Raw genomic sequence first — 15,094 nt, 5'->3', positions numbered from 1 at the left:
CTCCTCTGATGGATTTCTGAATCACTCCTCCTTCATTTTCACAGGCATCATCTTCAGTCATGTCGGAGCTGTATCTTGATGTTCTACCCAGAACCTGACATCTTGAGTAGTTATGCTTTTCTTTGAATATCGGTTGTAGCAGCAGTCACACATGCGTTGATTAGGAAATGGTAATCTTGAAAGTTTACTTTCCGCACATGTATCGCAAGACATGTTGATACCACAGCCTATGAGTTTCAGATCATGAACGCGTCCTTCAGCATGTATCTTTTTGATGGTTTCTGTATTTTTATGACCCATTTTTCGATGCTATGTGTGTACACAATTTTCTTCATATCCAGTCACTGTATTCTATAGTGTTTTGCACCAGAATGGTGCGGTGGTAAGATGCTCATCCACCACTGTGAAGGTTGCTATCATGGTCCCGGGTTCAAACCCAATGGAGGATATACACTGCTCAAAACAATTAGGGGAGCACATGGTTTTAACAAAATTACGCAAAGATGTATACCGATAAGTAACATAAAATGAATCATCCATAATTTAAAGCCTAGCAGGAAACGGAAGAAGAAAACTTCATATGCAAATCAAAGTTCATGACATCAAAAACCAGAAAAAGGAGATAAGAGCAGAAATCGGGATGTTGCAGAAACGTCTGTTTTACTGCCGTAACTGTGAAATTCGATTGCGTAGTATTTTTTTTTTGAGACAAGGTGACTTGAGGATGTCTCAACAACGTGATTTACCGGAATCCATGGCATGGCGTGTTATAGGCAGACTGGAATCCGGGCAAACACAACGTAGTGTCGCGGACGCTGTTGGAGTCGCCAGAAGTGTTGTTGCAAGGCTGTGGAATCGATTCCAAGAAACAGGAAATGTTAGACGTCGACCAGGGCAAGGTCGGCCACGCGCCACTACAGCAACTGATGACCGGTATATACGGTTAACAGCCCATCGAAACAGAACAGAGAATGCTACGCAGCTGCAAAGATGGTTGCTCTTGGCAACAGGACGAAGGGTGTCCAGCCGAACAGTACGTAATCGGCTTCATGAGGGAGGGCTCTATGCACGTAGGCCAATGGTCTGCATTCCGTTGACCCCACGCCACCGTGCGGCCGAAGAAGATGGGCTGCTGAACATCGAGATTGGGAGCAACATGATTGGAGCCAAGTGCTGTTTACAGACGAGTCCCGATTCAGTCTGGAGTTTGACACCCGACATGTTCTGGTATGGAGGGACAGGGGCACTAGAAATAACCCCGCATTCGTTCGTGAAAGGTCACAATACAGACGAGCTGGTTGGATGGTATGGGGTGGAATCAGCATAGGCGGACGTACGGACCTGCATATCATTCGGAATGGCACTTTGACGGCCCGAAGGCATGCAGACGAGATACTGCGACCTCATGTCATCCCTTACGCTGGAGCCATTGGAGATTCCTTTGTTTTCCAGGATGATAATGCCAGACCGCATAGAGCTCGTCTGGTGGAGAACATGCTTGAAGCTGAAACAATACAGCGTATGGAATGGCCAGCGTGCTCTCCTGACCTGAATCCAATCGAGCATGTTTGGGACATGCTCTGACGACGCATTGCTGCGCGACCAAGGCCGCCTGTTACTGTCCGAGACTTGCAGATTGCACTTCTTGAGGAGTGGAACAGTATTCCCCAAAGTCTGATCGATAACCTCATCGCATCCATGGCAAACAGGTGTGCAGCAGTCTTAGCTGTTCGAGGAGACCACACGCCCTATTAAAACTCATGCATCATGTCTAAACAATACTTTTTTTTATCGTTTACATGTAACCAAATTGTTGCCCTAAATCATCTTTTCATGTTTTTTCCATATTTTCAAAGAATTAAAGCTTAATTCCAAATTTTTTTACGTCTTTTTTCTGTATTGCGCATTGATAGGCGTGTACTATCCATTGTATGCCAATACGTGGCTGTCTCGCACGGTTTTCTTCACTTTTTTGCTTGCTCCCCTAATTGTTTTGAGCAGTGTATATATATATACAGATATATTTGACTTATTGGAAAAGACAGAAAAATAGAAAAATTGCTAATAAAAAAATTAATTTTTCCAGGTCTATGTCTTAGTTGTTATGTAAATGTGATTCACTAGACCAGTGGTTCTCAAACTTTTCTTTCGCAGCTCCCTTGCCCTAGTGGGCATGTATCCATGACTCCCTCCAGAACAGTATAACAAACAGCTGCTTCATGGTATTACATAGGCATACATTAATAAAGACAGACCGTAAAGACACTAGAGGAATTTTTCAAGACACTAGCAAAAAATATGGACATAAATTCGTGTTATGTGAAACGGAAGTTTCATGGGGTCTTGAAGAATTTAGTGCACTGTTTTCTCAACCTATGGTACACGGACCAGAGGTGGTCCTGCGGCATAGTTGAGAATTTAATTATACTAAAATTGAAGGTTATTCAAGTAGCAGATTTAACGGCTGGCGCACCTGGGGCGAGCCCTGGGCTGCCGACTTCTAAAGGGCCCTACAAAATCCCAACTTTACGAATTTTTCTATAATTTAAGGGTCCAATATTTTTTTCTGCGCCCGTAGCCTCAACCGACCTTGATCCACCTCCGTATATGTTTTGAATATATCATGATATTCACATGGGTTCAAATCAAACATTAGACCCATATTATGTAATATAGTGATTTGTCGAACTATTCAGACATTTCAGTGATTTTTGGGTTAAGAAACTCCGATTTAGTGGATTGTTGGTTTTTTAGAATGAAAATTACACTTCTTGAGGAGTGGAACAGTATTCCCCAAAGTCTGATCGATAACCTCATCGCATCCATGGCAAACAGGTGTGCAGCAGTCTTAGCTGTTCGAGGAGACCACACGCCCTATTAAAACTCATGCATCATGTCTAAACAGTACTTTTTCTAACGTTTTTATCGTTTACATGTAACCAAATTGTTGCCCTAAATCATCTTTTCATGTTTTTTCCATATTTTCAAAGAATTAAAGCTTAATTCCAAATTTTTTTACGTCTTTTTTCTGTATTGCGCATTGATACGTGTGTACTATCCATTTTATGCCAATACATGGCTGTCTCGCACGGTTTTCTTCTCTTTTTTGCTTGCTCCCCTAATTGTTTTGAGCAGTGTAGATAAGATATTTTCCCTAATAAATTTGAGGTGACCACCAATAGACAACGCTTTCGCTTCCAACCCATCTCATCAATGGCAGTAAATAGCAATATGGCTAGAGTTGGTGTTTGGTGATGTAGTCACTGTATTCACTTTATGTAACTGACACAACAATAATCTGTGCAGATTTCTGACAGAGTCAGCAATACCGATCTTCTTCCCATCTTTATGAATTTCACAATAATCACTATGAAAGTTCATGGAAGCATCATGCAAAGTTAGCTGACGAATGGATATCAGATTACTGACGACATTAGGAGCATACAACACATTCAAAAGTAACACTTTTGTGCCAGGCCATCTAAATTTTTCAATAGCATATTCCCAGAACCTATGCCTAGCATATGAAATGTTTGCCATTTCGACTTCAATACTATCTTTATATGAATTACCTAATGACGTGAAAAAATTGATATCGTTACTCACATGGTGTGTGGCACCAGAATCCACAATCCAGTTTTCCAATCATATGTCCTGTGAAAGCAAGGTATCCTTTGCTACTACTACTACTAAACCAGATATGCACCTCATCCATGTTCCTATTCGGAACTTCTAATGAATGTACATGTTGGAATGTGTGTGTATGTATAGTGAACCTTCCGTGTAATGCTTGTTATGTGTGGTGCTGCCATCTGCAATCAGTTTTTTTTTAACTGAGTTTTTTCTCAACTCGTAGTGAGTGAAGTGTAATAAATGAATAATTATGCCATTGTAGGCCTGTTGCTCTCTGCGGCGAGATCTTTTAATGGGGCGATTGGCTCGCATTCGTGCCTCAAAGTTGGAAACAGCAGAAAACAAACATCACTGTGGTGATGGTGAGGTTTGAACCTGGATCCTTTCAATGCAGTCCATCACTATGACCACTCGACCACCACAGGGGCTGGGGGAGCCTTTGCTGTGGGACACTCACATTATACAGGATGATTCAGAAAAGATAGGAAAACTTTAAGAGGTGATAGTATTCACCAATACAAACAATTGTCATCAAAGAATGCTTTCTCTCTTTCTTTCAAACCGAGTACAACTCAGGTCTATCACCATGCATCAAAGAATGCATGGTCTAAATGTGCATGAAAATCAAACATGCTAGCGTGTTTCGAAATGCCCACTCTGCAAACATTGAATACTCTTGTGCTTGGCCGTCGGCCGATTGAGGAACAACAGGCCAGATTCAGGTAAAGTGAATCCAGCCTGTTGTTCTTAATGACTTTCTTGAAAAGTTCCTCTTTCATCAGTAGAAGTTTCACTTTATATTTCCAGTTTGAATAATTTTGATTATTCAGCTTGACTATACTGTCTTTGATGTTGCCCATTATCATTGCAAAGATTTCTGGTGCACATGATAAAATGTATGAAAACTAAACTTCTAACAAGGTACCACTACTGCTATCCTGGTGCATGAAAAAACATGTCAAAACACAGCCGTCTCTGAGATATGTCTCTGGGCCCATAACCTGTGGGTGGACAGAGTGTGGAAGGAAAAAGAAACAATGTGAGAGAAACAAAACATGTCTAGTCAGACAAACGACATTTACTAGAGAGGAAAAATAATGAACATACATACCCTTCAACATGGGGCAAAGAAAATCAAAGTTCCTAAGTGCAGGAAAAATTGCTCATATGGGGGAAAAACATAAATATACACATAGTAAGAGGGGGAAAATAATATAATTTAACAGTACATATAAAATTGTGGGGAGAGGGAAGAAACTGTCTTGACAACAGTGTTCATTATAGGATTTGATGTTCTTCCCCCCCCCCCCAAATCAGCTATAAACTATATGTCCAGTCTAATATTAGCCCTGGTGTCTACAAAATTACTGTGGTGGGATAAAAATGACCAGAATTATTCTCTTAAAATTTTTTATGCAGCTGGGTGGTGAGGAGGAACCAGCTAAATAGTGAACTGAAATGGGGGGGGGGAGGGTTGAAATACTATTATTGTAACCTTCAGACAAGAGCTTATGCAAAAAAACTTTCCTGATGTGTAATATGTAAGAAAGTCAGTGCTCAATGTCTGATATTATTTTTTAAAAATGTAAAAATTATTTTTCAGTTTCAGTCACTGTGCAAGTCATAGCTCTTATTGATGTTTTCATTTTATTGTGAAATTATCTGAAATTGATTTGGATAATGTGATTTATTCTTTTTTATTCATTTCATTTTTTGCTCTATTTATTTTTAAAATTCAGAACACAGAAAAGCCATTGTTTTTAGATGAACCTACAACCCGATCAGAATGTGACAGTAAGGATGGGACTGAATCAGTTTCCCAAGGAAGTGTGCTGTCTGCTACTAATTCAGTTGCAGAGGTATACTTAATTTAACTCTTACTGTTATATTATTTTTCACTTCATCAACTGCTACTTAATTGAGTGACAGTTCTGCACTTATATAAATGAATAATTTGTATTTCCTTTAACCTTTTTGCATACAAGCTGCTGGCAATAAATTTGATGATCTGTATTAGGCGTATAGCTGATGAATGTGGTAGCCTTGTTCCACGTTAAAAAAAGGAAGAAAGGGTAAGAAAGAAAAAAAGAAATAAGGATAGGAAGGAACAAAAAAAAAATAGTCCAGAGATAATTGTATAAGAAAGTATTAGTACAGTGTCTTGTTTTTTCGCCGTCAGTTACAAACTTGTTTTGTAGTTTTTACTTATTCTCTTCCTCACTTCTATGTGCAGTACATAATAGAATTACCTCATATGCATACGTGTGGAGGGGGGAGGAAATGCTGTGAGAAAGAGGAGGGGAAAAAAGCTGAGGAGAACCACCACCATATTGTTATCAGTTGATTGTTGTCTCGTTGAGTGATGGTGGGGAGAGAACAGAGAGGAAAAACACTCACAGCTCTGTTTCATACGGTTATAGTAACCCTTTGTGATCAGAAAAAAAGAGATTGAAGAAATAGATGAATTTATTCCACTGGTTTTTGGACGCGATATTACGCCCCTGATCGTAAAGAGATTAAACAGGATCTGACAGGATTTGATGTGATATTCTGGGCTTCCCAGAGACAACTGGGGCTAAGATAACAGTTGTATTGTTATTGTAACTCTGTCTAAGTTACCAGCAGGGTTTCCAAGTTTTTGCTGCAGTGGAAAAAACTGCGGTAAAAACCATCCCAGCAAAAATAGTTTTTGCCACAGTTTTGCCTGTGGCAAGAATTCATAGAATTGAAAAATTAGATTTATCTGTTTCGAATTTTATGAATGAATAATTATAAAGCCTTATACTTATCAGTTTTTATAACAAATCTGGATGATGCATATTTTATTTGGATAAAGTGAATATTTTTGCCATATTTTTGCTACCTGGCAAAAATTCATAGAATTAAAAAATTATTTATCTGTTTTCAGTTCCATAAATAATCAAAGTCTTTTACTTATGAATTTTTTATAGCAAATCTGAATGATGCATATTTTATTTGGATATGTTTTCATGTTTTTGATTGCTCAGTATTCATTTTTATATCATGTACTTTTATAAGTTTCACATGTTTTTAAAGTTTTTATCTTGAAAAGAATATTTTGTAATGAGTAAAATGAATCATTTTTACCAATTTTTGCTTGGTGTTTTCCACTCTTTGCCACTGTTTCATCAAAAATCCATTTTTGCTCGCAAAAACCCAGCCGTGGTTACCAGTATTCATGTGCTGTATGCGTAAATTTTCCATCTGTGAATTTGTTCTCTCTGAATAACTGAACGTGGTTTATGACGGGTGGAAAGCTTCTCTGTTCAAGGGCCTACATAATGTTCAGCTGCAGTGTCATAGACTGCATCTGAGGCAATACACACTCTGGTGTATATGCTGTACCAGTAAAACGACATGCAAAACTCACAGATTTGTCTCAGTCATATGTAATATGGTGAAACACTGACAATTATAATAATTAAACTCTTTCTCTGGGCTTTACATTCCTCCACTTCTTCATAAACTGCTACATATTTATTGTCTATCTGGTTGTGTTCTCAGCTAGATACAATGCATAAAATATTATACTTCCTTTTGCAAGTTAATTCATCCAATACATCTGAGTTCCATTGACAAAACATTTTTTTCCAAATTTTTCTGCATTTATTTTTCTTTTACCTCAGATTTGGCACCCCTTCTATAGCGGCAATGTGTGTGTGGCTGAACGGCTCAAATACATGCTTGAGAAATTTATTTATGCACTGGTAGAGTTCAAGAGGATTTTTATTATCAGGATGAAAAGAGTGCCAAAAGCCAGTTGCTTGGACAGTGTTGACCATTGGAATGGGTAAACACATGGTGGTATCAAGATAAAATAGACCAGGAAAATTATCTGTAAACTGGGAAGGATGTGCATGTGAGCCTGGAGCTCCTGTATGTCCATAAGCTTGCATGGAACTGGATTTGCGATACATGGGATCTAATTATGTGAGCTACCTTTTTTAACCTGAATGTCTGCGGTTCAGTTTGAAGAGGTGTCAGTTTGGTGCAGCGTTGTATATCTTCAGTTTGCTATATCCCACGTGGCCCAACCCCTCGGGGCTTACATCCCTCTTGGGACAGAGCGTGGACCATGTCTGGACTTACAGTTTGCTATATCAAAATTTAGAAACTAATGCTTCTCCATTTTTGGCTCAAATAATCATTGTGTTCAAAGGGGCTCCCTTGGTCAATGGCATAATATGAACCAAATTATTAAATGTGACATATTTTTCCATTTGGAATTATTAGTATCGTGAATAATACGGAGAACACAACAAGCAGCTGCTCTGAAAGCAAGGCAGAAAAAAATAGGAAAAAAAACTCTCTCCATTCCAAACTTTAAGAGAAATTTGAGTGTTCGAAAAAGCAGTATGATGGGAACATAATAAACCATTTTCATATCCAGAAATAATGAATGTAAATAATCTGTTAATCAGGAAGTTGACGGTTGAAACCAAACCAATAGCTCAAACAATGATCATAAATTCAATTCAATACCAAGGCTGACGCCAGGCATAAGGTGATGAAGCGGCTGCCTCAAGCAGCATTTTTACAGGGCCGGATTTTTTTAATGTCAGATTTGTTATGACAGTGTTTTCTTTCTTACAGATTTGTACACATTGAAACCGTTTTGAGGGGAAAAGCGTGAGTGGGTAAATAAGTGCAAGTAAATACAGTACTTTTCAAATGCTATCAAACTCTTTTGCTATTCAATTCTCATCCTTTTTTGCACTTCCAAACAGTGCTGCTCTCTTTAGGCCTCTACAGATAGGCCTGACATAAACAACTGGATGATATGTTTTCCAGTTGCATACACCTTTCGTGAAGGTCTGAAAACGCATAAGTGATGAGAACCTGAATGCATCTAGTTCTTTAGGCAGAGGTGCACTTATGGTTTTGCCCTCTGTGGGCTACACAAATTTTGGTGCCCCTCTCTCATTTCGGTCTGACTTTCTTGACCACTCATTCCTCGAATTTGCCTCCCTCTGCAAAATCCTGCTTTACCTCCCCTCTACCCTTATTACCACACCAGTATCTCTGAGTCACTCTTTTAGTCACCCATGTCCTGGAGCATGACCCCTAGGTTGGGATTTTGGGCAAGCCCCCCTCCACAAACCCTTCTATAATAAATTTATAGCATCGAAAAAAAATTATTATAATTGTCTAAAGCTCCATGTCTTGAGTCCTGTTAGTCCCACCCTTGTGGGGGATGCAAACCTGCTTACTGTTTTTGACTCTCATGGCTCCCACAAGAGTGGAGCTAATGGCTCCAGCCCTGAGGCCCGGGACAATTACTATCTTTTTCCTTTTTCCATGCTATAAATTTACTGTAGAAGGGCCTATGAAAAGTCTGGTTTGGCGACCCGCCAAAAATCCCAACCTATTGGCACTTCTCCAAAACGGGGGCTATTGTATTCACATGCTTGCACACTCTTTTGGTCCCTCACTAAACTAGTCCCTCACTCTTTTGGTCATTCATGTGCTCTCACACACTCTAGATCACTCTTTTGGATGTTCACTTACCTGGTCCCTTGTCCTTTAGGTTGCTATATTGTGGTCATTTAAATGCTGAGACAAGCTCTACGTGACTCTTTTGGTTGCTCGCTGGCCTAGTCCCTTGCCCTCTACATCACTTTTTTGGTGTCATTCACATGCTTAGACATGCTCCAGGTCACTCTTTGGATCACTCCTATGCTTCCAAACTCTCTAGGTCACCTGTTTCATCATTCACTGACCTAGTCCATTGCTCTTTAGGCAGAGATGGATTCAAGGTTTTACTGTCTGTGGTACATACATATTTTGTCGCCCTTCTCCCATACTACTAATTTTCTGTACCACTCATTCCTCAAATTTGCTGCCCTGGGCTATAGCTCGCTACCCCCCCCCCCCCATCCGTAAATATGCCACTGTCTTCAGGTTCAGGTCTCTACAGAAGCTGGCTTCTGAAAAATTAGGTTTCTTTTCTTTTTTTACAAAGGATCGTTTCACTCTTTTTATGAACATTTTTGCAGTTGACTTTTTTACCAAATCCCTCAGCAAGTTTGAATTCCTTTTTCATCTTCCAATAAATGCCCCTTTCGGTCAACACCATACTAGATATTGATTGCCCTATCACTAGTGTGGTGCTGTTTTGGGCCAGGAATGTTTTGAAAAAGCGTGTTTTTATATACCAGTAATTCTCAAAGTGTGCATTTCGGCTCCTAGGGGTGTCGTCAATTTTTGTTAGAAGCATTGCAGTGAGCTTGCAATATTCATATGTGCCTGTTTATTTCTTTGAAGTGGTTCTTTGTTAGACTACTCTGGTGGGGAGTGGTGGATCAACATTGATTAGAGCAATTCTGCATGTGAGGAAAGTTTGAGAAGTACCGCTGCACACCTTTTCAGTCTGTTATTGGAATTGTCTGTGACACACACAGACTCCTCTTCTTGTAAACAAGGTGCCATAAATGCTGCTAGCTTTGTGTCATTTTTTACGCAGCAGTATTCACAATGCTTAAAAATATTATATTTCACTTGTTTTGACCCGACTCAGGGCCACTACTAAATGCTTGGTCACAAGGGCGTAGCGAGGGGGGGGACTTGGGGGTCTGGTCCCCCCCCCCCCCGAAATGTGAGAAAATGACCGAAAATAGGGAAAAAGATGGCCAAATCCATTGTTCTGTCACTTTGGTCCCCCCCCCAAAATGAAAGTGGTCCCCCCCCCCCCCGAACCAAATTTCTGGCTACGCCCCTGCTTGGTCAGCCGGGGCAAGCATGGCAACCCCTTGTAATGTTGAAGGAGAGGTTAAGGGGTGAAAAGAGCCGCCTGCTCCCCCTCCCCAGTGGTGACCTGACTTATTCCCCTATTGTACTTTGACAGCCAAAAATATCACCAGAGATGTCAGCACTATATTAGTGCTAAGTTGGTCTCAGACAAAAGAACACCTTAAATTTTTTAGTTATTTTTTCTGTGTCATTTCTATGGGATTGGACCAGTGTTTCTCAAAATGTGCATCACAAGTTCTAAGGATGTTGTGAACCTTTATTAAGGACTTGTAGCAAACTGTTGACATTAATGATTGCCTTTTAGTGTTTTGAGTAAAATTTGTACACATTGGAAAAGTTAGTTTTTATATGATGCATTGTCTATTATTTTGCAAAGTACATTTGGAGTCATTTAATCAATCTTTATTCCAAAATACTATGCATTCTCAGTAGGTCACAAGTGTTTCTTCTTCTTTGTGATGGACAAATTATTTTTAAAAATACCTTTTATATTAGGTTAATAGTTCTGTTTCAACCTCTTCCTGTACAGAAGTGAGATATTCCGGCCTAGAGTAGATGGTAGAAATACATTTGAGCTTCTTCATTGGTGATGACCCTGCAAATTTGAGATCATCTACAATAGCCCAATGGCCACTTGTATGACCTTTCTCTGCCAGTAAATTTTTATTCAGGGATATTTCATACAGCCTAACACAATGTGGGTTCCAAGCAGTTTTCTTTTTAAATTCCATCTTTATCGCATCTAGTGTTTATTGTTCAACCACATATTTTTCAAATCAAATGCAATCCATCTGCAAATTACAGAGAATGTAAACTATTTTCAATTTTAAGATGCAAAAAGTATTCATTAATTTAACTTCATATGCAGAGAAATAATTTATCTCATTAAATTTTTTTCAGCTATGACCATGCAGGGTATATTTTTACACACATACAATATTTTCCTGCTAAATTTTATGTAATACATCACACTTTCCCTAGAGACTTCTAAAAGCTTCTTTTTTGAAGAAAAAGCAAGTTCAACTTCAAGTGCTTCCCTCTGATTGAGGCCCTTAAAGTTCATATTCACCATGTTTCTAACTCAAAATGCCCACAATCCTCTAATTCAGGGCTTTACTCCCTGAAGTTGAAAAAAATATATCTACAATTTTTCAATTTCAATTAAATTTCAATTTCAATTTATTTTTCCGTACATGAAAATATTACAGTGTATTATAGAACATGTATGATTATTGATACAGGTGAGAACATTGAACAATATAACAGAAAAAAATTGAACATGTACAGTCGAACCACGAAGAAAAGGGCATAGAAATGCCCTGATGAGCTCCGTGGCCGATTAGAAGGGTTGGCAAAAACAATCAGAAAAACAAAATGAAAAATTCAGAAAAAAAAACAACATAGATTGATGCAATTACAATGAGGAAAAAGAAGGAAATATATACTACATCTCTGATGGCTGTTGTGTTAAATAGATTTTTAGACGGGTCTTAAACATGCTCAGGCTATTGATTTCTCTTAAAGCGGCAGGTAGCATATTCCAGCATTGTGGGCCCGTAGTATTTATATTGTTGAAAAGCATATTAGTGCGAGCCGCAGTGGGGTAAAGTACATTACGACTACGGGTATTATATTCATGGTTAATCGAAGTCAGTTGTATAATATCTGAGAACATATGTAGTTTAATTGCCTTGAACATAAAAATTGAAAGAAGATAATTGTGGAGTATATGAACAGGAAGGATCTTAGTAATATGGGAGGGGGAATGATGAGAAATTGTTCTCAGGAACCGTCTCTGGATGGTGGCTATATTATTCAGGTTTTTGGACGATGTACGACCCCAAATCAAGTGATAGTAAGTGAGTGTTGGAAGTATAAGTGTGTTGTACAGTAAAAGTTTAATTTTTAACGGAATGATAGCAGATAACTTGGCAATGACACCCGTTGCCTGTCTCAGTTTAATATGGGTGGTATGTATATGGTCATCCCATTTTAAGTGAGAATTGAAAATCACACCCAAAAATTTTTTACTGAAGAATCGTATTGAATTTCAAAATTATTTATGGAAACTGGTTGGATAACAAGAGGAATCGGCTTGTTAATTTGTCGAAATAAGATACTTTTGGTTTTTACGTGGTTCATTATTAAAGAATTGCAACAAAACCAATGAATAATTTTGTTGGCGTAGTGGTTAGTGACAAAAACTAACTCTTCAACTGTGGAAGAGGATATAAGAAGACTTGTGTCATCCGCGTACAAAATCAAATCAAGGCCACCCCGATTAAAGTCAATATCACCCAAGGAGACCACCAGGTCATTTACATATATGTTAAAGAGTAGGGAGCCCAAACAGGAGCCCTGGGGGACCCCAATATCACATCGTACTAAGGGTGACAATGTTATTTATTTTTACATATTGTTTTCGACCTGAAAGATAACTAGCGAATAGTTGAAGTGGGTGTCCTTGAATTCCAAGGTGATAGAGTTTTGTTCTTAAGATATTATAAGAGATAGTATCAAAAGCTTTACTTAAGTCAAAGAAAGTGCCTGTAAAAAACTTATTTCGGTCAAGACTGGTCTGTATGAAATTTAGGGCCTGAAGAAAGGGCAGTTTCCGTCGAATGATTTTTTCTAAACCCATGTTGACAGTGGGAGATTTAAATACGAGTTAAGTCTCTTATAAAGAATTTTTTCGAAAATTCAATTAAAGCAGGCTAAAACTGCAACGAGACAATAATTATTAATGTCTGAATGACTGCCAGATTTGTAGATTGGTGAGATCCGTGCCATTTTCATTAGATCGGGATAAGTCCCAGAAGAAACAGCAAACTTAAAGATTAAAGTGAGAGGTTCAGAAATTTGCTTTGCTGTTTGCTTGATGACGTAAGGACAAATACCGTCGTTTCCAGAAACTTTTTTCGAAGGAAGCGATGAAATAATAGATTCCATCTCGCCTATTTCAATAGGCTCTAAAAACATGGTTGATGAATGAAATTCTATATAGTCCCGAAAATTTGCTGTGGTACTAGGGATGCGGGAAGTTAATATATTGGGTAATTGAATGAAGTGATTGTTAAAAAGATTGCAAATTTGAGGGAGAGAGGTGATGCAGGAATGGTTGTAGATCAGAAAATTTGAAGATTTGTCATGCTGATTACCGAGCAAATTGTTGATTTTATTCCAGGTTTCTTTAGTGTTACAAAAAAAATAATCAGTTTTCCGTCTGGTTAAATCACTATGTAGATGGTTCCGAAATGTTTTAAAAGTATTCTAGTCATCAATGGAGCGTGTTCTAACAAACTTGGCGAAAAGTGTATTTCTCTTATTTATGTTTGAATGAATATCGTGAGTCATGCAAGGTTTTCTGCATCATCTGTTAGAACGATATGAAATTAATGAAAAGCAGTTAGTGTATAGTCTGCTGCACATAGACAAAAATTGACCATAGCCCGTGTTTACATTTGTTTCGTGATGGAGATAGGACCAATCAAGGGTACTAAGTTTGTTTTTAAATAGTTGAATGTTGGATTTTTTAAAAGAACGGAATTTGTATGCTATTAGGTGGGGAAGAACAACTTTTCAGATTTACAACAGATAAAACAAAAATAGGCAGGTGATCGCTGAGAGGATAGGACAAAATGCCCGATTTCACAGTCTTACAGTTAGTGATGCATAAATCTAAACAGGTGGAGGAGCTAGGTGTAATACGAGTTTGTTTGGTGATAGTATTTGACATTCCATGGCAGGTCAAAGTATCAATAAGAAGGTTAGTTGCATTAGACATGGCCAGAATGTTAACATTGAAATCACCAAGAAAATATACTGATTTATTAGAGTACAATAAATAGTTGAAGATCTTGCTAATATGATCTAAAAATAGATGAATGTCGGTTTGAGGTGGGCGATAAATAGATGCAATAATGTGATGTTCGTTTTCTATAACAATAATTTCAAAAGTCGGGCAAGAGAGGGTAAAATTATTATTTACATTGAACAAATTAATTGAATTCGAAACAAATCAACACCACCATGGTTGGCATATTTACGATTTAAATAAAAACCATGATAATCATTAATATTAAACGTATTTCCAGGCTGAAGCCACACAAGTCTCGGAAAAACAAATTATATCGGAGGTGTGACAAAATCAGCAATGATATTATGAATTGTATCTATCTTATTGGAAATGGATTGAATATTGAAATGGAGAGCTAAAAATGTATTTCTGGACAGATTGTTAAATGTAATGCACTCCTGTAAAGAAAACAGTTCCGGAAAAGTATAGTACTCACAGTCTGGAATGGACTGAAGAATTCGGGGAACCACCATGCAACTAACACTAAATGTTCTTCAATATGTCGAGATCATCCACAATTATGATTTGAGATGAATCGTCTTTTCGTAGCTTAATTACGCCATTTGTAGTCCACAGGTAATTCCAGGAGTGATCGCGTTTGAACTTTCTGGCAGCTGCAAGAAGTTTCTTCCGTTCAGGGCAAAGATGATCACTGATAAAAATCTTCACAGGTTTGCCTGGGAAGCCGATCATTGCAGATGTTTGCCGTAAAGATCTAACTTGAGCAAGAAAATTTTTCTATTTATCTGATGAATTACGTCGTGCAGACCACCCTCGGAAATCGAATGTGATTGTCGCAGAACTTTTGCAGTACAATTCGGGAGAACGCAAGAA

The 15,094-nt window shown here is 38.3% G+C and overlaps 1 protein-coding gene across 3 annotated transcripts in view; it reads left to right on the top strand.

Moving 5' to 3' along the window:
* Nucleotides 1-15,094, top strand: part of LOC149073033 (ral GTPase-activating protein subunit alpha-2) — a 405,837-nt gene that overhangs the window by 60,664 nt on the left and 330,079 nt on the right. For all 3 annotated transcript variants that reach the window (XM_089246694.1, XM_089246695.1, XM_089246693.1), the window contains exon 11: nt 5,373-5,492. In XM_089246694.1, coding sequence (XP_089102820.1) covers nt 5,373-5,492 — 120 coding nt within the window. The remainder of the gene's footprint in view (nt 1-5,372; nt 5,493-15,094) is intronic.

Source organism: Pholcus phalangioides, unplaced genomic scaffold (assembly GCF_987345545.1).
Source record: "Pholcus phalangioides strain wild (caught in Gottingen) unplaced genomic scaffold, Ppha-v1.0 ptg000017l_1, whole genome shotgun sequence".
Lineage (NCBI taxonomy): Eukaryota > Metazoa > Arthropoda > Arachnida > Araneae > Pholcidae > Pholcus > Pholcus phalangioides.
The sequence above is the reverse complement of the archived record's forward strand: the minus strand, read 5'-3'. Positions and strand labels throughout refer to the sequence as shown.